At 33.4% G+C, this 21,692-nt stretch overlaps 1 protein-coding gene across 8 annotated transcripts in view; it reads right to left on the bottom strand.

Moving 5' to 3' along the window:
• Positions 1-21,692, bottom strand: part of lrba (LPS-responsive vesicle trafficking, beach and anchor containing) — a 431,164-nt gene that overhangs the window by 268,499 nt on the left and 140,973 nt on the right. For all 8 annotated transcript variants that reach the window (XM_073951393.1, XM_073951386.1, XM_068221229.2 and 5 more), the window contains exons 30-32: positions 6,849-7,024; positions 1,140-1,218; positions 838-971 (exon numbers count right to left, since the gene is read on the bottom strand). In XM_073951393.1, coding sequence (XP_073807494.1) covers positions 838-971; positions 1,140-1,218; positions 6,849-7,024 — 389 coding nt within the window. The remainder of the gene's footprint in view (positions 1-837; positions 972-1,139; positions 1,219-6,848; positions 7,025-21,692) is intronic.

Below are 21,692 nucleotides of genomic sequence, written 5' to 3' on the forward strand. Positions count from 1 at the left end.
TGTGTGTGTGTGTGTGTGTGTATATATATATATGATAAAAATTCTATATAAATTAAAAATAAATTTGATAGTTTTCTTTTTAGGTATATGTGTGTATTACATATCAATAATAATAATAATAATAATAATAATAATATATGTGTGTGTATTATATATATATATATATATATATATATATATATATATATATATATATATATATATATATGATAAAAATTCTATATAAATTAAAAATAAATTTGATATTTTTCTTTTAAGGTATATGTGTGTATTACATATCAATAATAATAATAATAATAATAATAATAATAATAATAATAATAATAATAATATATGTGTGTGTATTATATATATATATATATATATATATATATATATATATATATATATATATATATATATATATATATATATATATATATATATATATATATATATATATGATAAAAATTCTATATAAATTAAAAATAAATTTGATAGTTTTCTTTTTAGGTATATGTGTGTATTACATATCAATAATAATAATAATAATAATAATAATAATAATAATAATAATATATGTGTGTGTATTATATATATATATAATAATATAATATAATAATATAATACACACACACATATATTATGTCAAAAACGTTTATTTTAGATGCGATTAATTGTTGCCCAGAATTAATTTACAGAGAACATAAATTATATATTAATATAAATATATACAAAAATATATTAATTTTGCAAGTTTTGGGCATTTTATGCAATGTATTATCCATATAATACGTTTATGTATTTGTACTTGATATGATTAACTTATTGATAGCATTAGTAATAACAGTAGCTCACTGGTGCCTTCGATGAGTAGCTCCTGCCCATGACTGCCCAGAAGTGTGCGAGAGAGGAACGGTGCAAAATCCACAAAAATCTCTCTGAGTAAAGGAGCTGCCTTCTCCAGTGCATGTTCCAACCTCTCAGAGATACTAAAAACAAACCCAAACATACAGTTTTTAAATAACTCATGGACACTTTAAACATTTAGAATAATGAATTTGACTGTGAAATAACACATAAAAAATTGTTTGTAAAGATTAAAAAATAAACATAGGTTGTTGATAAGACAGCAAGAGATGTAATGTTGAAGAAGAAACCTCATGTTGGGGGTGGAGGTCTGGGTCATTGGGGATAATGCAGGGACAGATGGCAGGTTGGAGCTGGTGGAGGTTCCTCCTGCAGAGAATACAAGAAAGCAACTCATCATTACCCAAATACATGCCCGATAAACATACAATACAATAGGGGTTTTCAAAATGTGACACAAGCCTCCAAAAAGGGAAGGGTTGTGTGGGCGAATTGAAAGATGTTAATTGATGTCCATTAAAACTTTTTCACTATAGTTTGTGTGTAAATATAACGTACAGAAGGTGTAGCGCAGGGCTAGTTTCACATGAACAGATAAGAAACATGGATGAACGTGAAGAAAGAGAATTTGGCTGATGAAGAGAATAAACAAAAAAACGTGCTAAATCTGGTAATGACAAATGTTTTATGTGGCACATGTACCTGTGCCTGAAGCAAGATAGTCACATTGTATTGACAAATACTGTACATGCTTATGTGCAAAATTGACTCTACAAGTGTTGACATAAACGTAGTCAGTTATGCCAAAAGTTAAAACAGATTGAGAAATCCTAGGGTGCATGTCCACCAAATAGTTTTTTTTTTTTTACAGAGCTAAGTTTTTTCCCCTTTCCTATCAATGACGCCACCATATTTTAGTACTGCATTTTTTTCTGCTCCAACAGTTGGAGATGTGCTCACAGCTGAGCATTTTGGAACAATGGTGGCGTTTCAGCTGCAAAAAAAAAAAAACTTTAGTAGACACGCGTCCCTAAAGTGACAGCAGCCTAATGCACCATCTATGTCTTAAATATTAATCAAAGAAAAAAAAAAAACTAGATGGGTTTTAAAATTATAATTATTGTATTTAGTAATTTATGAGTACAATGAAAACAATTAAGCTTCAAATCAGTTTATTTAACAAAGAAACGTAAAAAAAATAATGGTTTCCATAATCAAAAATAATAATAAATAGAATTTTTATTATTATTATTACTAAAAGAAAAAAACTTGTCTGAGCCCCAAATAATGTGATGCTGAAAATTAAGGTACAGTTGAAGTCAGAATTATTATAGGCAAGTTTGTGTATAATTATGGTTTGTTCTGTAACCATAAACATAAATATCTTAAAGGGGATAATAATTTTCTCATTAAAATGTGTAATAAAAATTAAATTAACTGCTTTTATTCTAGCCGAAATAAAACAAAAAAAGACTTTTTCCAGAGGAAAAAATATTATCAGACATACTGTGAAAATTTCCTTGCCCCGTTGTTTGGGAATTTATAATTTAGGAAACATTTAAAAAAGAAAAGAAAAAATTCAAAGGGGGTGAATAATTCTGACTTCAACTGTGTATGTTGCTAAATAATCAACTGCTAAAATGCTAGAAATTTCTAGTTTTTCTAATATCTGCATGGCAGTATACTTTTACAGGGGCTGGGGGATTAATTGCAATGAAATCAAAATTGTAAATCTTGTCAGGAAAGCAGCAAGTTAGGATCGGCAGTAAATGTCTGTAGTCAGATGGCATTTTGTCATGTAAACACCAAATACTTCTCAAAAAAATAAAAATAAAATAAAACAGCAATATAAACTGCTTTCACTGATTGGGATTAACTCATTATAACACTACAAAATCATCTTATGGAAGGATTCGCTTCAAAGACCATTAACTGGAAGTAATAAGTGAGTTTAAGGTAAAAAAAAAAAAAAAAAAAAAAAAACGTGCTGTAGCTTTTTCATTTGAAGCATTTACTACACAAAGTTACAGTTCAGAAAAGCTATGCAAGGAGTGGACATTATAAAAGCATGATTTTTTCTATGTCACTATAATCCTATTAACCCTATTACGATTTTGGATGCAATTATGCATTAGGTAGTCTGTGTAGAAAACTGACAGCTCAGTGTAGAAAATACTGCTTTATCTGAAAGCACATGCTTAAGGTTTACAACAGCTTTACTGAAGAAAATATTTTGAAGAATGCTGACTGCTGCAATATCTCCTTTTGTGTTCAACAGAAGAAACTCAATTTTCTTGTAGATTTGTGAAGTAATTTATGACAGAATTTACATTTTTGCATGAACTATCCCTTTAAGTTCTAGACAATAAAAGATTGTGAAGATATACGTATTGACACTAAAAGGAACAAAGACACTAAGGCCCAATCCCAATCCCTTTCTCCTACCCCTCGTTGTGCACGTTCACGTGAAGGTGTAGGGGTGTCCCAATTCTCTTTATCTTCTAGACGTAGGGCTAAAGAGAAGGGCTAAATAGCCCTCAAAAGAGAGATTTTTCAGGATCACACGAGGAAAGGGTTAAGAAAATTTCCTATAAAATACATCAGCCACAACGGCCGCATAGCTGTACCCAGAATTAAGGAGATCCACAAATTAGTATTTTTACTCATTATTACGAATTTTTACGACAAACAAACACATGATTTAACACATTCAAAACTGCGTTCGTGTTTTACCATCATGCTTAAAATAAAAAATGCTACATTTCGCTATCTACAATTTATAATAATAACTCCTTTACAGCAGTCCCAAAACATACTGTTACTCGCTGAGACTCTACTACCCTGTCAGAAATGGCCTTTTAACAGTGTCTAGTATAATGTTAATTTAGTTTTTGTGTGTTTACATTGATGAATATGGCCATTGTGTAAATGCACAGTACAATAATGAGCTTATTGCCACATTATATTGTTATGATAACATGATATATGTCTTCAGCGATTTCCTGAAGATAAATACCAAAAAAATAACATAACTGATACAAATACAGCAGTCACCATCGTCCATCTCATATGAAGCTTACATGGACATCAGTAACCAAATTATTGCCTTAATCTGAATAAGACAATAATATGATAAAGGTGTTTTTGAATGTTCTGTTCATGATTTCATGTAATTTCATGTAATTTCTGGTCTTAAATTTTTAAGTCTTCGACTTTAACTGCAGTTAGGCATTTTCACTTCAGGAACATTTCCTGCATGCCCCCCTTGACATATGATATTGGATGCGAGGAACTGCTGAAAGACGGTTGTTTTAATGGAATTTGATATCACACACTCTATGGGGAAAAAACCTCTGCAATTCACAATGTGTTTCTGTAGCGCTTAGAAGTGTCAAACAGCCATGTGTCGCAAAATGCGGTGAAAATCCTACAAGACGGTAATAGTTTGATTGCGGTGTTTTCATGTCTGTACTGCACTTCAAATTTGTGACTAAAATTGGCAACACTACATGTCTTAATCTGATTTCTCTTGAGAGACTTAACTGGATTAAAAGAATCCGAAATTGCTGTTTACATGGTAGACTCAATCAGTATTGTCTTAATCATATTAAATTAAATTACTGGTGTCTATGCAAATAAACTCATAGATTTTTTGCATTGTTCCTTGTTTTCAATGGGTCAGAAAAAAGCTATTATAAAAATATCACCCAGTTCTACTAATAACCAAGTGAAACCCCCCTTGCTTGTCATCTAACTCCCTTCTAACGAACAAAAGTGCAAATGCGCATTGAACCCCAGACACTAAGTGAAAGGATCTGAATGATAGCTCTGGCTCTGTTAGCATTCATGTAAAATAACCATTAGAGCGGCTCTTACACTCCCCCTGATAAAACAGCCCATAAATTCATTAGCTGTACGTGGCTGTGATTAGTGTACGAATAATTATACAGCAATAAATTTCCTCAAGCTCCTGTAAATGTCACATTTTGGGTTAGTGAAGGTCTTGGCACGACCACGCTCTCTCTCTCACAGGATATCTCACCACAATAAATCTGCATACACTAATATCTCTCCAAACACACACACACAACACAGACATGGGTCTCAGGGCAGGGATAACTCTAGCAGGATGACAGGCAGCAGTGTGGAATGTGGGGACAGCGGCTCTTTAAGCACCAACATGTGCGTCTGTGGAGAGACTCCTGCTCGCAGATGAAGTAGCCACTTCAAACAGCCCGAAGAAAATTAGCTTATCTCTATTCAGCTGGGACCTGCTCCTGTACTCGTGCTCACACACACACACGCACACACACATACACTAGAGAACCATAAAGACATGGACAAGCTTAAAACTACAAGCATGAGATATAGGCCCATGAGTGCACTAGTTCAAAGACAAGAAAAGCGAAAGGGAACTAAAAACAATCCCACGCACAAAGGATCATGTGTGCACACACATGTTGGGTTCACTAGATTTGAAAGGAGGTGATGATGTTGGCTACAATTCAAATCCAGCCACTAAGCATCACATAAACTTGCTAATACAATCAGTCTGTTTTTTGCCATATTTCACAATGTCTGTGAAGGGATTTTAAAAATGGTCTTCAAAAGTGCAACAAAAATGTATCTTTGAAACTCATAATGAATTACATCTTTAAATCAAAGGCAATGAATAACGTTTATTTATTTATTTTATTATTATTTTTTTTTATCCACTGAATATTTTTTTCAGCAAATAATAAAAAATAATCAAAAATACCTGTCCAAATTTTTTTAATTATATATTTTAGGGGTGTCAAAATTAATTGTTTCTTCAATTCACTGTTTGTGTGTTTGCTGGACAGTCTTTCACAGACAGTGTAGTACATCAGAACCCAGCTAGGACAAAAATATAAGCTGTAAACTCTTTCTCTCTCTCTGTGACCGATTTGACCTGCTGGCATACAATAGTGAGGTAACACTTTACCTCCTCTATCGGCTCTTACAACAATAACGTTACTTGTGGATGCAGACAGAGGGAGTTTCCTCCACTGCCATGTCACCATCTATAATGGATCAGCTGATCGCCGCGGCCATTTAACATCAGTGTCCGTGTCAGTGTTTGCTGAACAGCAACAGAGACGCAAACAGACCAATCGCAATTGAAGCCTTTGTTCAGCAAACAGACCAAAGACCTATCACAGCCTTTTCTGTTGAGCGCGTGATCAATCATAGGCCTTTAAGAACTTGCTCAACAATGCTCAAAAAGCACGCGGGACACTTTACAATTGTTTATTTGCTGTAAATGCTTATGTTGTTCTGTGCATGTACTTGAGGTTTGTTTAATACATTTTGATCTAATAATCCTGGTTAAGTCTTTAAATGTCACTTTAAGCTGTATAGAAGTGTCTTGAAAAATATCTAGTCAAATATTATTTACTGTCATCATGGCAAAGAATAAAATAAAGCAGTTATTAAAAATAAGTTATTAAAACTATTATGATAACCAATGTGTTGAAAAAAACAGGTGGCGTAGTGGGTAGCACAGTCGCCTCATAGCAAGAGAGTCGCTGGTTCGAGCTCCGACTGGGTCAGTTGGCATTTCTGTGTGGAGTTTGCATGTTCTACCCGTGTTTGCGTGGGTTTGCTCCGGGTGCTCCTTTTCCCCCCACAAGTCCAAAAACATGCACTATACTGTAGGTGAATTAAATAAGCTAAATTGACCCTTCTTTTAAATACAAAACAAAAACACTTTTGAAATGTAGTGTTTATTACCAAGCCATTTATAGACTCCAGATCCTTTTAAAAAAAACAGAAACTATCCCGAGAATTAATTTAAATCAATTAAACCTACAGAAATAGCAGCCAGCTAATCATCTTACATTTGATAATAAAAATAATTATAAAGCACAGAATTGGATGAGGATGTGAGGATGAATATTCTATAATGTGAAAATGTACAGAACACAGCTCTGTATGTTGGCAAGGCACTGATCTTGGTAAGGCACTGATCTACTCACCTGGCGTGGACTCTGTGCTCTGAACGGTCTCTCCTGCAGACACCACTGACACGCTGTTAACTGGAGTTCCACCTGAGGATGCAGCAGTAGCTGATGGGACGGATGCAGATGCAGACACTGTGCTCATTCCTGGAGATGGAGCCCCACCGGCCTTCTTGGGTGCCACAACAACACTCCTGTGAAAACAATTAACAAGATTTTAAAAGTAGTCACGTCACAGATGTTTTCACACTGCATGACTATTTGGGATAGCATTCAGTCGCTGCTGTTCACACTGCAACATGGAACAGCGTTTTCATGACTTTACAACAGGAAGAATCGCAGACAATTTCTATCCGCAAACTACGTCTCACAACTAAACACATGCGAGAAGTGACATGAAAAAATTGCAAGGCCAGGTAGATTATCTTTGTTATTAACTATTGAGAAAGAAATCTTCAGTAGGGTAGACAATCTACTTATTTTGCTCACTTTTGGCCTTCAAAGGGAATTAGCAATTTGTCCTCAACTCTTTTACTTTTTTGATCCGGTTGTGATAATGTTCAGATGACACGTCAAAGAGACACGGGTGCTCCTGCTAAATTTCCACTAGTTTTTCCTCCATTTCTTGGGTCCAAATAGACTGAAAAGAAGCCCTTTTAACTTCTCCCCCAACCTCCTGCTGACCTGTAGATACCAATGCTCGTGGATCCTGCACTCTCATTGGCTGTAGGTGAATGCCGACGTTATTTTCAATCCTAAAACATTTTACATGGCATAATTTTATTCGCCGACCTGTCAAGATATTAAGCAAATATCTCACATGTGTCGGCTATTCTGTTTCTCTGAATTTAAATTTATGTATTTGACCTTTTTTTTTTTTGTGATGCTTTTCCAACTACTGATATTTCTTCTCAGTTATTATTAAATAAATAGGTGCCATGTTAATATTTGACAGGACAAAAAAGGAGACTTCAGGAGCCTTTTAAAAAAACTGTATTTGGTGGAGAAATACAGATTTGCAATCACAGTCAGCTTTACATTTTTATATATAAAGGGGGTAGTGGTGGTGGGGGGAGTCTTAAATTGCTTAAATCAATATATTTTTAACTTGAAATTTGCAAGAAATGGCACCAGACCAAATCAGATTATTTATTTTTACATAGCTATATACTGTTTCAAAAAAATTGAAAAGTACAGTCATAAAAGAAAATTATATTCTTTCTTTTTGTGCCGCTTTCAAGAATTATGATGTTTATATTAGATTGTCTTTTTTAATGTGTCTCACAAACAGCAGGAAAGCAGACTCTGATGCTCTAATAAATACACGGCGCTAGACAATCAAGTACTCCGTCAAAAAACCATTAGCTCTTGTTCCATCGTCGGCCCTGTAACGATCAGACTGATGATGTAGGCTAAATATGCTTCACATAATGTGATTTAGCATAAAAAGCCACTGAGCTCACACAACACAAGAAGCCCATTTACCGTGTTAGCGTAATTAGAGCCCTGTTTGCCTGACACAGAATATTCCATAATGGCCGCATCTATCTTGCAAACAATCAATGGTCTCCCAGCTCATGTCACTCACAGCTCCAAACTTTGTGATTGATTAAAGTTGGCTGCGTGCACTAGAAGCTACTGAGTGTTCCACTATAGAGTGCCATATCTTCTGATGATCTGATAAACAAGTGTTTGCGGTCAGATAAGGACTAAGGTGTCTTTAAAAAAATTGGTTTGTTGTGAAGCATTCATACTTAAATTCTTGAAATTTGTAGTAAAGTAAAATGTAAACGTTTTAACATTTTCACACACTGATTAGTATTTCTTTTACAATCTACTTTTTGATAGATCCTTCGTCTAATGGAACTATGGATTTACGTCCAAAAGAATATTTATTAACAAACCCTGAAAAGGAAAAAACTATTAATGGTCCATTAACAAAACACATTAAAATAAAAAATAAATAAATATTGATATCATTGCAATCACAATATCTCATGTTATTGCATATGTTTTACTTAGTCGAAATAGTCAACCCTCTATAATGTAAATCTCGCCTATGTGACCAAATGTTACACTGAGACAACAAAATAATGTCTATTGTTAGCCATTGGCTAATACACTGTTAGATTTCATTTACCAGGTATTAAGTTAAAGGCTTAAAATAAGTTTAGCGAAGATATATTTTCACTCGCCTACTTATCAACACACTGGCTAAATGCTTGAGAGTTTCATTACTTGGTGCATACACTGCTTGTGCTTTGGAAACTTTGACAAAAAAACTAAATAATGTGCAAGCATTATAAAGGTGCCATGGAATAAAAATCTGGATATACAGTTAAAGTCAGAATTATTAGCCGCCCTTGGAATTTTTTTTTTCTTTTTAAAAAAAATATATATCAAGTGTCTTGAAAAAATATCTAGTAATTTTTTTTTTTTGTGATAAAATAAATTAGTTATTAGAAATGAGTTATTAAAACTATTAAGTTTAGAAATGTGCTGAAAAAAAAAATCTCTTGTTAAACAGAAATTGGTATTTAAAATAAACGGGGCTGACAATTCTGACTTTAACTGCACCTAGGCATAGCTGAATCATAAGTTTAGTATATGTTAGTAAGTTTTAACATACTGTGAGTCTCAAACACCATTATTCCCTCATTCTTGTGTAAATCTTGCGAGTGGAACAAAACACTGACTGTGACTTTCCACACAGAATTATCAATATGCACAACCAGCAGCGTTTACACGGAGATAGATTTTAATCCCTGCTTCTGTTTTTAAATACAATAAACTCATAAAACACAACTCAAAATGCATCCCTGTTAGTATCTTTTTTCACGTACAATTATATCTTATATTATATACTATATTTAATTCACAAGATATAATGGAGCAGAAGCACTGGAGGAGCAGACATAGTTACCCATAGATAGCTCACTCGCTCTTAATGTCAATCTCAGATGTTAGGTTCACGTTACAATAATTAGACAAGGCATCTACTTAGTTTATTAATTTTTTTTTATTTTTAGTTTGTTGATAGTAAGTATGATTATTCTGCACATGGGTATTTTAAAGTACGTAAGAGCATTGTAGAAATGAGCCAATATATTCAAGACCATCCCAAACACTGTAAAGTAGTCTGAACTTACAATCTATGGCTAATTTTGTAGGGATATTCGAGGGAAATGGCATGTCATACTGTATATTTTCTAGGGATATTTTAGGGAAATTTTATGTCAAATTTTTTTTAGGGACATTCTAGGGAAATCGCATGTCAAAGAAGACGGAGCTCTAGAACACATCCACCAATTACATAAACCCAATGGACCAACGACAGCTCAGAGGTGTTTAGGAGTCAAAACAAACTTCCCTAGTTAAATTTGCTTTGGTGAAACAAACTCAAAATGACGTCATTTCAGTTCTTCCTTCAATTTTGTTTGAAGTATGCCAGGGCCTAACACTATAGTAAACATTTTATAAACAATATACATTTAAAGTTTAAAAAAGATAAAGGAAACACCAGATTTTAAAATGTTCACAATGATGTCACAGCTTCACTGCCGCATCCTACATTGACTAGAGGTAAAAATGGAAATGGTTCATATCAGCTGAAAGCCATGACAGAGTTCTGGCCTTTCACAGTGGCGAGTGTTCAGTTTATCAGTGCTGACAGAGGGGGTAATGCTACGCAGTCACCAGCTCCTCTCCAGAATACATCCACAGAGACGATACAGACCGAGCGGCAGATAAGAGCCGTCTAGCAGACCTCTTCAAACATCCCACTGGAAGTCGCCTAGAAGAGAGTGTTCTCACACCATTTCTACACATCTGATGTTTCCTTAAGTTGAAAATAGCCAGTCCGAGTAAACCAAAGAGGAATTTGTCCACTGTTCCAAAAACTGTATTAAAGCACATTTTTGCTCGCTCTCTCCATATCTCTCTCTCTCTCAAGTGCATGTTTAACACTGAGTGGTGGTGGACGGCTGTTTACGGAGGGGGGAGTGAGCGGCTGCAGCATCCATCTGCTCAAAGGCGCAGGTTTTAAATTATTCAGCACACCATTAGCACACTTAGCCCCAGCTCACTAGCGCTGTCAATTAATCAGAGCTGCCAGGTGTACAGCACCAGACGAGAGGCCAGTGCTGACCAGCGTCCGTGGAGTTTGGATTCCAGACGCTGAATTATTTAGCAGTTTTAACCAACACTCCCGGAGACGACATGTAAACAGCATGTTTCCCGTAATCGGAGCAAATGTGAGATCAGGTGCGAGGAAATGTGAGTGAGAAACTGATTTTACTGGACGCTGATCGACATTTTGGGCTGATTTCGATAAGGGCCGAGCAATCAGCTGCTTAACATTAAACACAGTGAGATGAAGGGCTGCACGATACTAGAAACATCTGACATTGCAATATTTTATTTTTCTGGGATAAATATTGCAATATAAATACAGTTTCAGAAAATGCTTTGAAGAGCTCGATTTTATGGCTTTCTGGGGAGTTTAACTGTATTCAGGAACAGAATAATCATAAACACTTAATAATCACAATGTAAAAAACAGCCTTTTCTTACTTTGTTTTGTCTTGTTTTTGGTCCAAATATCAAAAAAATGTTCTTGGACTAATTAAAAATATTGTTTAGTTCACACCATCAGAAAAAAATACGTGAAAATTACGAGCTTTTTGCTTTTTTTAAGAAAATTATCTGCCAGTGATGTAAGTAAAATGAAAAGTGATTTATTTTTTTTATTTTTTTGCTTAAATCATATATATTCCATATAAATACAGTAAATAAATACAATTCCGTAGCTACTGGTCAACTATATTTCAGACTTGACATTGCATATCTTTGCCGTGTGACTATTGTGGGTGTACATATTGTGATAATAATGCTGCAACGATATATTGTGCAGGCCTAGTAAGCTCTATACCATTTTTGTCGTTAGGGTAGAAAGAAGATACTAGAAATACCTGTTTTTTGTCTTTGATAAAACAGACAAAGCATTTAAATTACACTGCTTATTTGTGTCATATTTGATTATATATTGAAATTACATATCTTAGATATAAATAAATACGTAACCTAACTAACTAAATCAGAGATGCCCAAAGTTGGCCCATTGTAACCTTCAATTTGCCCTACCATCCCATCTTAGAAGAGAGTGAGAATGATGGAGAGGGTTGGTGTATTTTACTGCTGAGCCACAAAAAAAGCTTATTAAAATTAAATGTTTCGATTAAATGTTGTGAATGAATCAGATTTTTTAAAATGTAAATACTGTTACTCAACGGACAAAGGTCTATGCAGAATACATCAGTAAGCAATTCAAGGCAAAAATACTGTAACTCAATTATGTTATAAATGAGATTGTTTTTACTATGGTAAATTCATTATAAAATGTGAAAAATCTATTAATATAAATCAATGTTTTCTAGTTATATTTAAATTTTATGAAATCAATTTGGAAATTACCAATGGCAATTATATTTACATCCGGCCCACTAGCCTCAATCAAGTTTGGTTTTTTGCACTTCATAAAGAAATGTTTGGTCCCCCCCTGGACTAAATAAATGAATTTCACTTAATAATGTCAAATGTGGTTGGATTAATCACAATCAGCTATGTTTTTTTTTTTTTTAATCTTGTTGGAGTTATATATCTATATCAATATATATATCTATATATATCTATATATATATATATATATATATATATATATATATATATATATATATATATATATATATATATATATTGATATATATATATATTGATATATAATTATATTATATTATATTTCAGCAATAAATAACCTCTGTGCAAAGCTACTCTAAAGTATAGAATGCAACTGTATACTATTATAAAATGTAAGCCATTGGGATTTACATAATAATTTAAATTAAAATATTTTAAAAAGCTTAAGGATGTACAATGGTTAATTAACTGAACAAAAATATAAATATGCATCTTTTTTTCATCTCCACCATCAAAAGAAATTGTTATATATTAGTTTAAGTAACTACTCTCACTATTAACAAGTAGCTTATTACCTGCCTATTATTAATATTTTGTTTGTTTATAGTATTATAAATTGCATAGTTGCAAATAACTGCATGTTATTACTTTATATCCATAATCCTATACCCAGTACCTAAAGATAACGACTACTTAGCTATTAATAAGCAGGAAATTAAGAGTTTATTGAGAAAAAAGTCCGATTTAATGGTTTATTAATAGCAGTCTCTGCACCTTAAATATAAGTGTGACCAAAAATACTGTCAAAGTATCAGTAATGTTGATCTCTGTGACATTCAAACCCTTTCTCCAACAATATTTATTTGGTCACGTGTAAATCAAAATTTGTCCAACAAGCCCTTATGACACAACTCAACAGTCTCTGGATCCTATCAGCAAATATTTGCAGACTTCATGTCAAAACAAGAGTGGGGTAAGAAAGATGTATGGCGAAATCAGGATGCTGCTGATAGTAAATAAATTTAACGTCTGTTTTACCCTTGACCTCAGGCCTGTTTTATCTGGGAGACCCTGTTTTTTCCATATATAACACCCATAAATCCCATGGGATTCAATCATACCACCCTGGGTGTTCCGACTTACACTCTTTTAAGCAAGCATACATGCATGCCAGCAGAAAGTGCAAGCTGAGGGAAGCTCTGTGTGCATAGTATGTGCAGCTACACTGAACACACTACACCATAGGGGCCAGTGGGAATGGAGTACTCAGCACTCCGAGTTTCACATGTTGGGTTGGTACTTTCTCTGTTGGTAAACATTATTTTATATAGGACGGAAAAGGTCAGTGAAACCATTATGAATATACAAGTCAACAAAATTAAACAAAAAAAGTCAGAATGATATAGAGCGGAGAGAGTCTATGGAGGAAAGAAAAAGTGGAAATGTGCGATGGCATGGAGAACACCAGAATAATCCAGAAAAATTGATATCAGGGGATGGGATTGGACTTCCCCTCATGCTCTGGAAAACAGGAGCTTGACATGAAATGCTTATGAGAAGCTGACGCATCATACAGTATATGATATTCTCCACTTAAAACTAAGCCTTTTGATCAAACTTTTACTATTCATGCAGACATAATAATGTCAGATTGTTACTATAATGTTTTCATATTTTAAATATAATTTTAAAATAACAAAATTAAATTACGCTGAAATAAATAAATTAATAAATTTTTGTTGGTTTAGAATTCAATTGGCTCAATAAAAAAGGACTATCTAAATTGAGTTAGCAAGTCACATCATTCAAGGCCTTGTTTACACCTAAAATTAAAATGAGCTTTGGTTGATCGGATCTCAAGTAGACAACATGTTCCTGTTTACACACTTTGTATTGAGATGCATTTTCATCAATCAGATCACAAAAGGATGATGCCAAGTATAGGTATGAATGGGGTGTGAAACATTTTGAGCTTATCCTCTTTTGACCACATCCAAAGGTGGTCAAATCATGTGTGATCAGACTGCTCTTGTAGTGTGGACACCTATGTAGTATGCTTTTGAAAAGTCACTAAAGACTTCTCTCTGACTACTTAACTCTGCAAATGAGATTTTTGAAATAGGCTATGGCTGCGTCTGAAACCGCATACTTCCATACTATACAGTCCCCAAAATGAGTATACGAGCCGAGTAGTATGTCCGAATTCATAGAATTCGAAAATCTGTATGCGAGAAATACCCGGATGACTTACTACTTCCGGCGAGATTCTAAAGTGCGCATTTCATGCACGCTGCGCTATCCCATGATGCTTCGAAAGAGAATTTATGAATGGGAGTGAAGCGACGGAACTGAGGCTGGTAGGTCACGTGACCATGTCAAAATGGTGCCAAGTATAGGCGAATGTAGTACATTCGAATTCCATTAATACTTTTCACATTCATGCTGTAAAGAACATACTTTTCTAACAGCCGAGTAGTATGTTTAAATTCAAATGCAGAACCTACTGAGTAGTAGGCGGTTTCGGACGCAGCCTCAGGCTGCTTCATTCTCTTAAAATAGCAGCTCTCATAAAGTGCCCCTAATGTGCTAACTCATGAAAAAATTTAAAGAGTTAATAAATGTTTTATTTAATGCGCTAAGACTTTAATGTGCTTTTTTTTTAATAATCTTAACTATCTCAGGGCAATGTGCATTTTGCATAATCAATTCCTGATCCTTTGCATATTTTTTTTTTCCAGAAACACTTGATATTTTTTTTTTTAATGTTCTAAACAGTATTTGTAAACAACTTGATAAAAAATAACATTAAAGATGTGGTCTAGAGTGTATTCTTTGATAATATACAGCTACACAGCTAACATGAATATCATAACAAGAGGCTCTGATTGGTCAGTTAAAATAATGTGCTGTGATTCACTGATCACAGGAATGAATCAAGCACTCCTTTAATCCTTTAAGCACTCGCTTTTGCTCTGAGAAAACAGTCAGCCAAAGTAGCTGTTAGCCATATCAGTTTGTGCTTGAATCAGACAAAAAAAATCACAGAGGAAACAGCTGAACCTCATGCCAGCTCTTTAAATTAAAATCTGACAAGTGTCTTTCACATATATTTAGAATAAGCATGTGTAAGTAATATGAAACGTTCGCATATCTTTTAACACAGGGAAAGTGGCAGCATAGAGAGATTGTGGGTGTTTACAACGGTTTGACTGATAAATATGAATTTGTAGCTAAATTGTTAGTGGTGCCAAACAGCATTTCCTGTTGTTTACATCCTTGTTTATGTTCTCGCACAACATGTCGTTAATGCTAGAAACTATGCATGTAATAGATCAATCTTAACAAATAAAAATACTTTGTTGTGTAATATTACAGGTTGTGGCTCACAACCCACAGTTTCGTCGGTTGGAGGAGATTTTAGACTAATCCAGCACTGAACTAGGAGAGACTCTAGAAGCTTTTAAATGTCAAATGCTAGCTATATATTTTTTATAATTCTCTGGAACATAATTACACTTAAACTGTAAGAACTTCCCTCTTTATGTTGTGTGCTTTGGAAGCCCAAATACAGAAACAGAACAAGCTCTATGAAAATAGCAGTGTTTGGACGGCATTTTAGCTTTTTCTGCTACATTACAGCACTACAGCGTCTCTGGCCATGCCCCTTTGCTGCGCGGGGTGTATGCACGTAGTGAATGCGTGTAACCTAAAGCACTTGTGATCTTACTAACCTGTTCGCTGTAGTCTTTCCTAAGCTAACTCTGTAAAAGTCAGTCTCCCTTTGCATTGAACTTTGAGCATATTGCATTCAGAGATGTTGTTTATGTTCACATAGCTACATTTCACATCAACTAAAGTTTAAAATATGATATGGTAGCGGACCACCCTTTTAAAGTTGTATAAAATAATAAAGTGTATTAAGAGTTGAAAAATAAAAGTAAAAGTAAAATAAATAAATTTTTATTAGTCAGTGCATAAAGTAGGCTATTAATAAAGATATTAAAATTGCTAATAATTTTTAAATAAAATAGAATAAAATTAAATAAAATTAAATTAAATAAAATTAAATTAAATTAAATTAAATAAAATTAAATTAAATTAAATAAAATAAAATTAAATTAAATTAAATTAAATCAAATTAAATTAAAATAAAATAAAATAAAATAAAATAAAATAAAATAAAATAAAATAAAATAAAATAAAATAAAATAAAATAAAATAAAATAAAATAAAATAAAATAAAATAAAATAAAAAGACTGGAGTGGTAGTGAGAAGATGCAAGATAACGACCCTTAAACTGACTTTAATCTTGGATACCCTCTTGGTTATTGAACACACAAAGGTTTAACAACCAAAATGGCACCAAAAAAGAAGAACAGTACACAAGAAAAGGTGTATAACGAGGCTCAAAAAATGACGCAAAAATAAAATAAAATAAAATAAAATAAAATAAAATAAAATAAAATAAAATAAAATAAAATAAAATAAAATAAAATAAAATAAAATAAAAAATGTCCACCTTCATTCATGTTTTTGATTGCATGGCCAATTGCACTGGTACCCAAACAGAAAACTGAATAGTACGAGAAAACTATAAAACCAGAGAGCCATGAACTGCCTATACAGAAATCTATTTGTAAAAAAGGTTAAAAAAAAAATTTAATTAATGAAAAAAAAAACTGTTCAACTTTCTTCTGCAACCTCTTCTTTCAGCTTTTCAAGCATTGGTCTGCTTTTGAGTCTGAATTTTAAAGCCAAGCATTTCCTTTGTTTTAAACAGACCTTTTAAAGTAGCTCGGTCTATCTGGATACCCGATTGAAGGCCAAGTCCTATTTAAAGACTAGCCATGAACCTGCTCTCACAATGTCTTTATTTCTTAGAGGTGGCTGCAAAACAGAGCTGCAGAGACCACTGGGAGATTTAAGCTCATCCTCTGCAGGAGCCAGTATAATCCCTGGCCTGATAGCAGCAGCGTTGTGATACCTGACAGAGCATTCCTCAGATAAAACACAAGGCCAGATCAGAGGGATGTCTCACAGATGCCCAGAGGAGAGAGAAAGGAGAAGAGATGTGAGAAAGCAGGAGGTAAACGGAAAGAAGATGGCATGACATGCTGCTCTTTTTTGTTTCGCAAACACAAAAGCAAATGTTGTCATTTTTTTCTGCCTCTCTGTTTTCTTCTTTGTAATAAACCCTTTCTGGTTATGTCAGTCCTGTGCACAGACAATGCAGCAAATAAAAACCAGACTCTGCAGACGTCCGCCAACACATAGGAATGGATCCTGTTTCCCTAAAGCACTCCACCCTCCCCATGGAAAAGCAGTTACAAGACTATTAAAACAAGTAAAATAATGCAAAAATTTACAATGACAAAATAGAGAATATGATTGTTGCACATTGCTGCATAACAGCAGCCACTTACAGTTGAAGTCATAATTATTAAACCCCCTGAATTATTAGCCTCCCTGTTTATTTTTTTCCTCAATTTCTGTGTAACGGCAAGCAGAATTTTTTCAACACATTTCTAAACAATAGTTTTAGTAACTCATTTCTAATAACGGATTTATTTTATTCTTTGCCATGATGACAGTAAATAATATTTGACTAGATATTTTTCAACACACTTCTATTCAGCTTAAAGTGACATTTAAAGGCTTAACTAGGTTAAATAGATTAACTAGGCAGGATAGGGTAATTAGGCAAGCTCTTGTATAATGATGGTTTGTTCTGTAGACTACAAAAATATAGCTTAAAGGGGCTGATATTGACCTTAAAATGTTTATTTATATATATATATATATATATATATATATATATATATATATATATATATATATATATATATATATATATATATATATATATATATATATTAAAAACTGCTTTTATTCTAGCCGAAATAAAACAAATAAAACTTTCTCCAAAAGAAAAAATATTATCAGACATACTGTGAAAAATGTCCTTGCTCTGCTAAACATCATTTGGGAAATATTTAGGGAGGGAAAAAAAATCAAAGGGGGCTTAAAAATACTGATTTTAACTGTATATACTGTTGTTCAGATGTTTGGAGAGAGAAAGATACAGTTAAAGTCAAAATTATTAGCCCTCCGCCCTCCTGTGATTTTTTTTTCTTTTTCTTTCTTGATTATATATTTTTATTTAGCTTTTTTTAAAAGTTAACAATACAGAACGTCAAAACTAAGCAGCAAACAAACATAAAATAAATAAGTAAAATAAATAAATAAAAAGGGAAGAAATACAGTATAAACCAATGGGAAAAAAACTACTTTGTCAAATCAAATGAAATCATGTGGTACTGTTTTAATAGAATTCAAAAATTGATTCCAAATCTTTTTAAATAATTCACCCTTTCCTCTCAAAGAATATGTGATCTTCCCCAATGGTATAAAGTTGCAAACTTCTGAGATCCACAATCCAATTGGTACATCGATGTCCGTTTTCCATTTTAAAGCAATGCATTTTTTAGCTTTTGTAAGCAACATTTCAGTAAGTTTAATTTGACCTATTTTTCCTATTTCTTTTTCATATATATCTAAAATATGTTTACAAGAGCAAGACATTTTTCACAGTATTTCCTTGAATAGGTTTTTTCCACTGGGGAAAAATGTATTTGTTTTATTTTGGCTAGAATAAAAGCAGTTTTTGTTTTCAAGGTCCATAAGGCTTTTTAAAAAGCACTCGCTCCATTTTATTTGTGTGTATTTTACTGGAACACATTAACTCTACAGGTGCCTGATAGTTAGCTGTGGAGCTGACGTTAATCATATTCCCTCTAGTGAATGCATAAAAATTGTCATATTAATTACGAGTATGCGCCTCAATAAACTGTCATCATGGTATAAAAGAAAAAATAAATCAGTTATTAGAAATTAGCTATTAAAACCATTATGCATAGAAATGTGTTGGGGAAAAAAGTCCTTTCTGTTAGACAGAAATTGGATAAAAAAATATACTGGAGGGCTACTAATTCTGACTATAACTGTACATTTACATTTTTTCAATCAGGAACAATTGGTTAATTTAACAGTCCACCCAAAAATGAAAGTTCTTTCATTTATTCACCATTCACTCATTAATACAAACCTGTTTGACATTCTTTCTGATTTCTACAGATGATATTTTAAAGTAAGTTGGTAACTGGAAATCATGGACTCCTACAGTATTTGTTTCTCTACAATGGAAGTCTGTGATTACCGGTTTTCAGCTTTCTTAAAAATATCTTGTTTAGTGTTTAACAGATTAAATTTAATAAAGGTTTGGAACAACTTGAGTGTGAAAAAACAACATTTTCATTTTTGGGTGTACTATACCTTTAATAGCTTATTAAAACAATGATTATATGTTAAATAAATGATGGAAGGTTTTATTTACTGACAAACCTTAGTGTGGAAGCGTATACCCAAAATGACACATTACAATTCAATATGCATTTTTTTAATTTATTTACTGAATCTTGGTCATCCCAGCCTACAGCATCAGAATTTAAGGAAAGTTTGTCTCAAAAATGACACCAAAATAGAAAAAAATGTCCCACATATTCAAGATAAGGTGACAAACACTGCCTCTGCTTGTTAAAACTAAATCGATCATGAATGTTTCCATTAAAGTGAAATGGAAAGTGTCAATTCAAGGCATTACATTTACACTTGTGCAAGATGCATCAGGTTTCTTCACTTTGTTTTATTCAGTGCTAAGCTGCATTATAACCAATCAAAGATTACTGCAGTGCTTATCAACACAATAGCCAATCAGAGGTGTTCAGACTATCCTCCAGTGTTTGACTGCTTAATGACAAAAATTCTTGTTTAAACAAGACATGTTTGTCAGGTACTATTTGCCATTTCTCCCCCCAAAAAATGTTTTTTAATATGTATAAATCAATATTGCTAATCAGATTTACATATTAGGACCGAAATATTCAACAAATATTGCAATTTATTTTAAACAGACAGTCAAGCCCAAAATGGTCATGGCAAATTCAGAAATAAAATTACTTTTATTTAATGAGCAAGTTTTCGTTTTTTTTTTTTTTTTTTTTCAAGAAAAGACACAGGCTTCTCCTAAATCAGGGGTGTCCAAACTTGGTCCTGGAGGGCCAGTGTCCAGCAGTTTTTATCTCCAACTTGCCTCAACACACCTGAAAGGATTTTTCCAGAAAGCCTAGTAAGAGCTTTATTAGCTAGCCCATTTGTGTCTGATTGGGGTTGGAACTAAACTTTGCAGGACACTGCCCCTCCAGGGCAGAGTTTGGACACCACTGTCCTAAATGATTATAAGACGATTCACGAGAGGCATCATTGAATGATCATTGAAAAAAAAATACGTTTCTCAGCTTTTATTTACATTTGAACAAAACTGTAAGTCAGAATTTGCCAGGGGTATAAATAATTCTGACCCTAATGACTGCATATTTTATAAACCTATCTTAATCTATAAACCTTCCAAATGTACAAAACTAAGCTAAACTAAAATAAATTACATAGAAATCAACGTAGGAGGACAATATTTCCCATAAATAGTTAATCTAATCACTGACCGAGGACGATTGAATCATTAACTTGAGAATCGGACATTGTGCAGAGTAGATTCAGTTCAAACATTACATATAGAATAGAAACTGCTAAAAATGTGTTCTTGGTTCCCACATCTATAGAATATGTCATACATATATTCATAGTTTCAGCCTTGTTAGATGAGACAAACAGCAGTGCAACCACACAGTTTTGGTTTTTTTTTTCTTAAAAAAAAAAAAATGAATAGTTCTGCGCACACACAAACCAGCAAATACAGACACAATTTCAGTGGTGAAGGAATGGACAAGTGGATGTGCGCGTGTCTCCTGAGGCGCGTTTTGATGGGCTCTGCTTTTGTAAGGCTGTTTGTTTGTGTGCAGAACGGCACGCTTTCACAGCAGAAGTCAGACGCTCTGCGGAGGTGTCCATCATAAAACAAACACAAACTGCTGCCATACTGCACACTAAGAGAAAACATGTTTTTTTTGTTTGTTTTTTTTTTTTTTTACATGAAGGCAGAACAAAATGTGCAGAAAGACAACAACAGCCAGATAAGAAGAAAAAACTTAAAAGCTTTCAAGCCCCTTAAGCTTGTAAAGAATGTGCATAAGTGTTCACAGATTGGCCAGTGAACATTTTTTGCATGTCACAGGCCGCTGAATCCTTGATTCTGATTAGGTGATGAACCATTATTTTTAGCAAATGCGCAGCTACAGAAGCTCCAAAAGAGTTACAAAAAGAACTACTGTAATTAACGCTTACATGAGGTGTTTCTAATGCAGTGTCTATGGGCTAGATAGACAGTAAATGTTACATTGTTCTCTTCTGGCTGCAATTATCAGTCTCACACA

Source organism: Danio rerio, chromosome 1 (genome assembly GCF_049306965.1).
Source record: "Danio rerio strain Tuebingen ecotype United States chromosome 1, GRCz12tu, whole genome shotgun sequence".
In the NCBI taxonomy this organism is placed as follows: domain Eukaryota; kingdom Metazoa; phylum Chordata; class Actinopteri; order Cypriniformes; family Danionidae; genus Danio; species Danio rerio.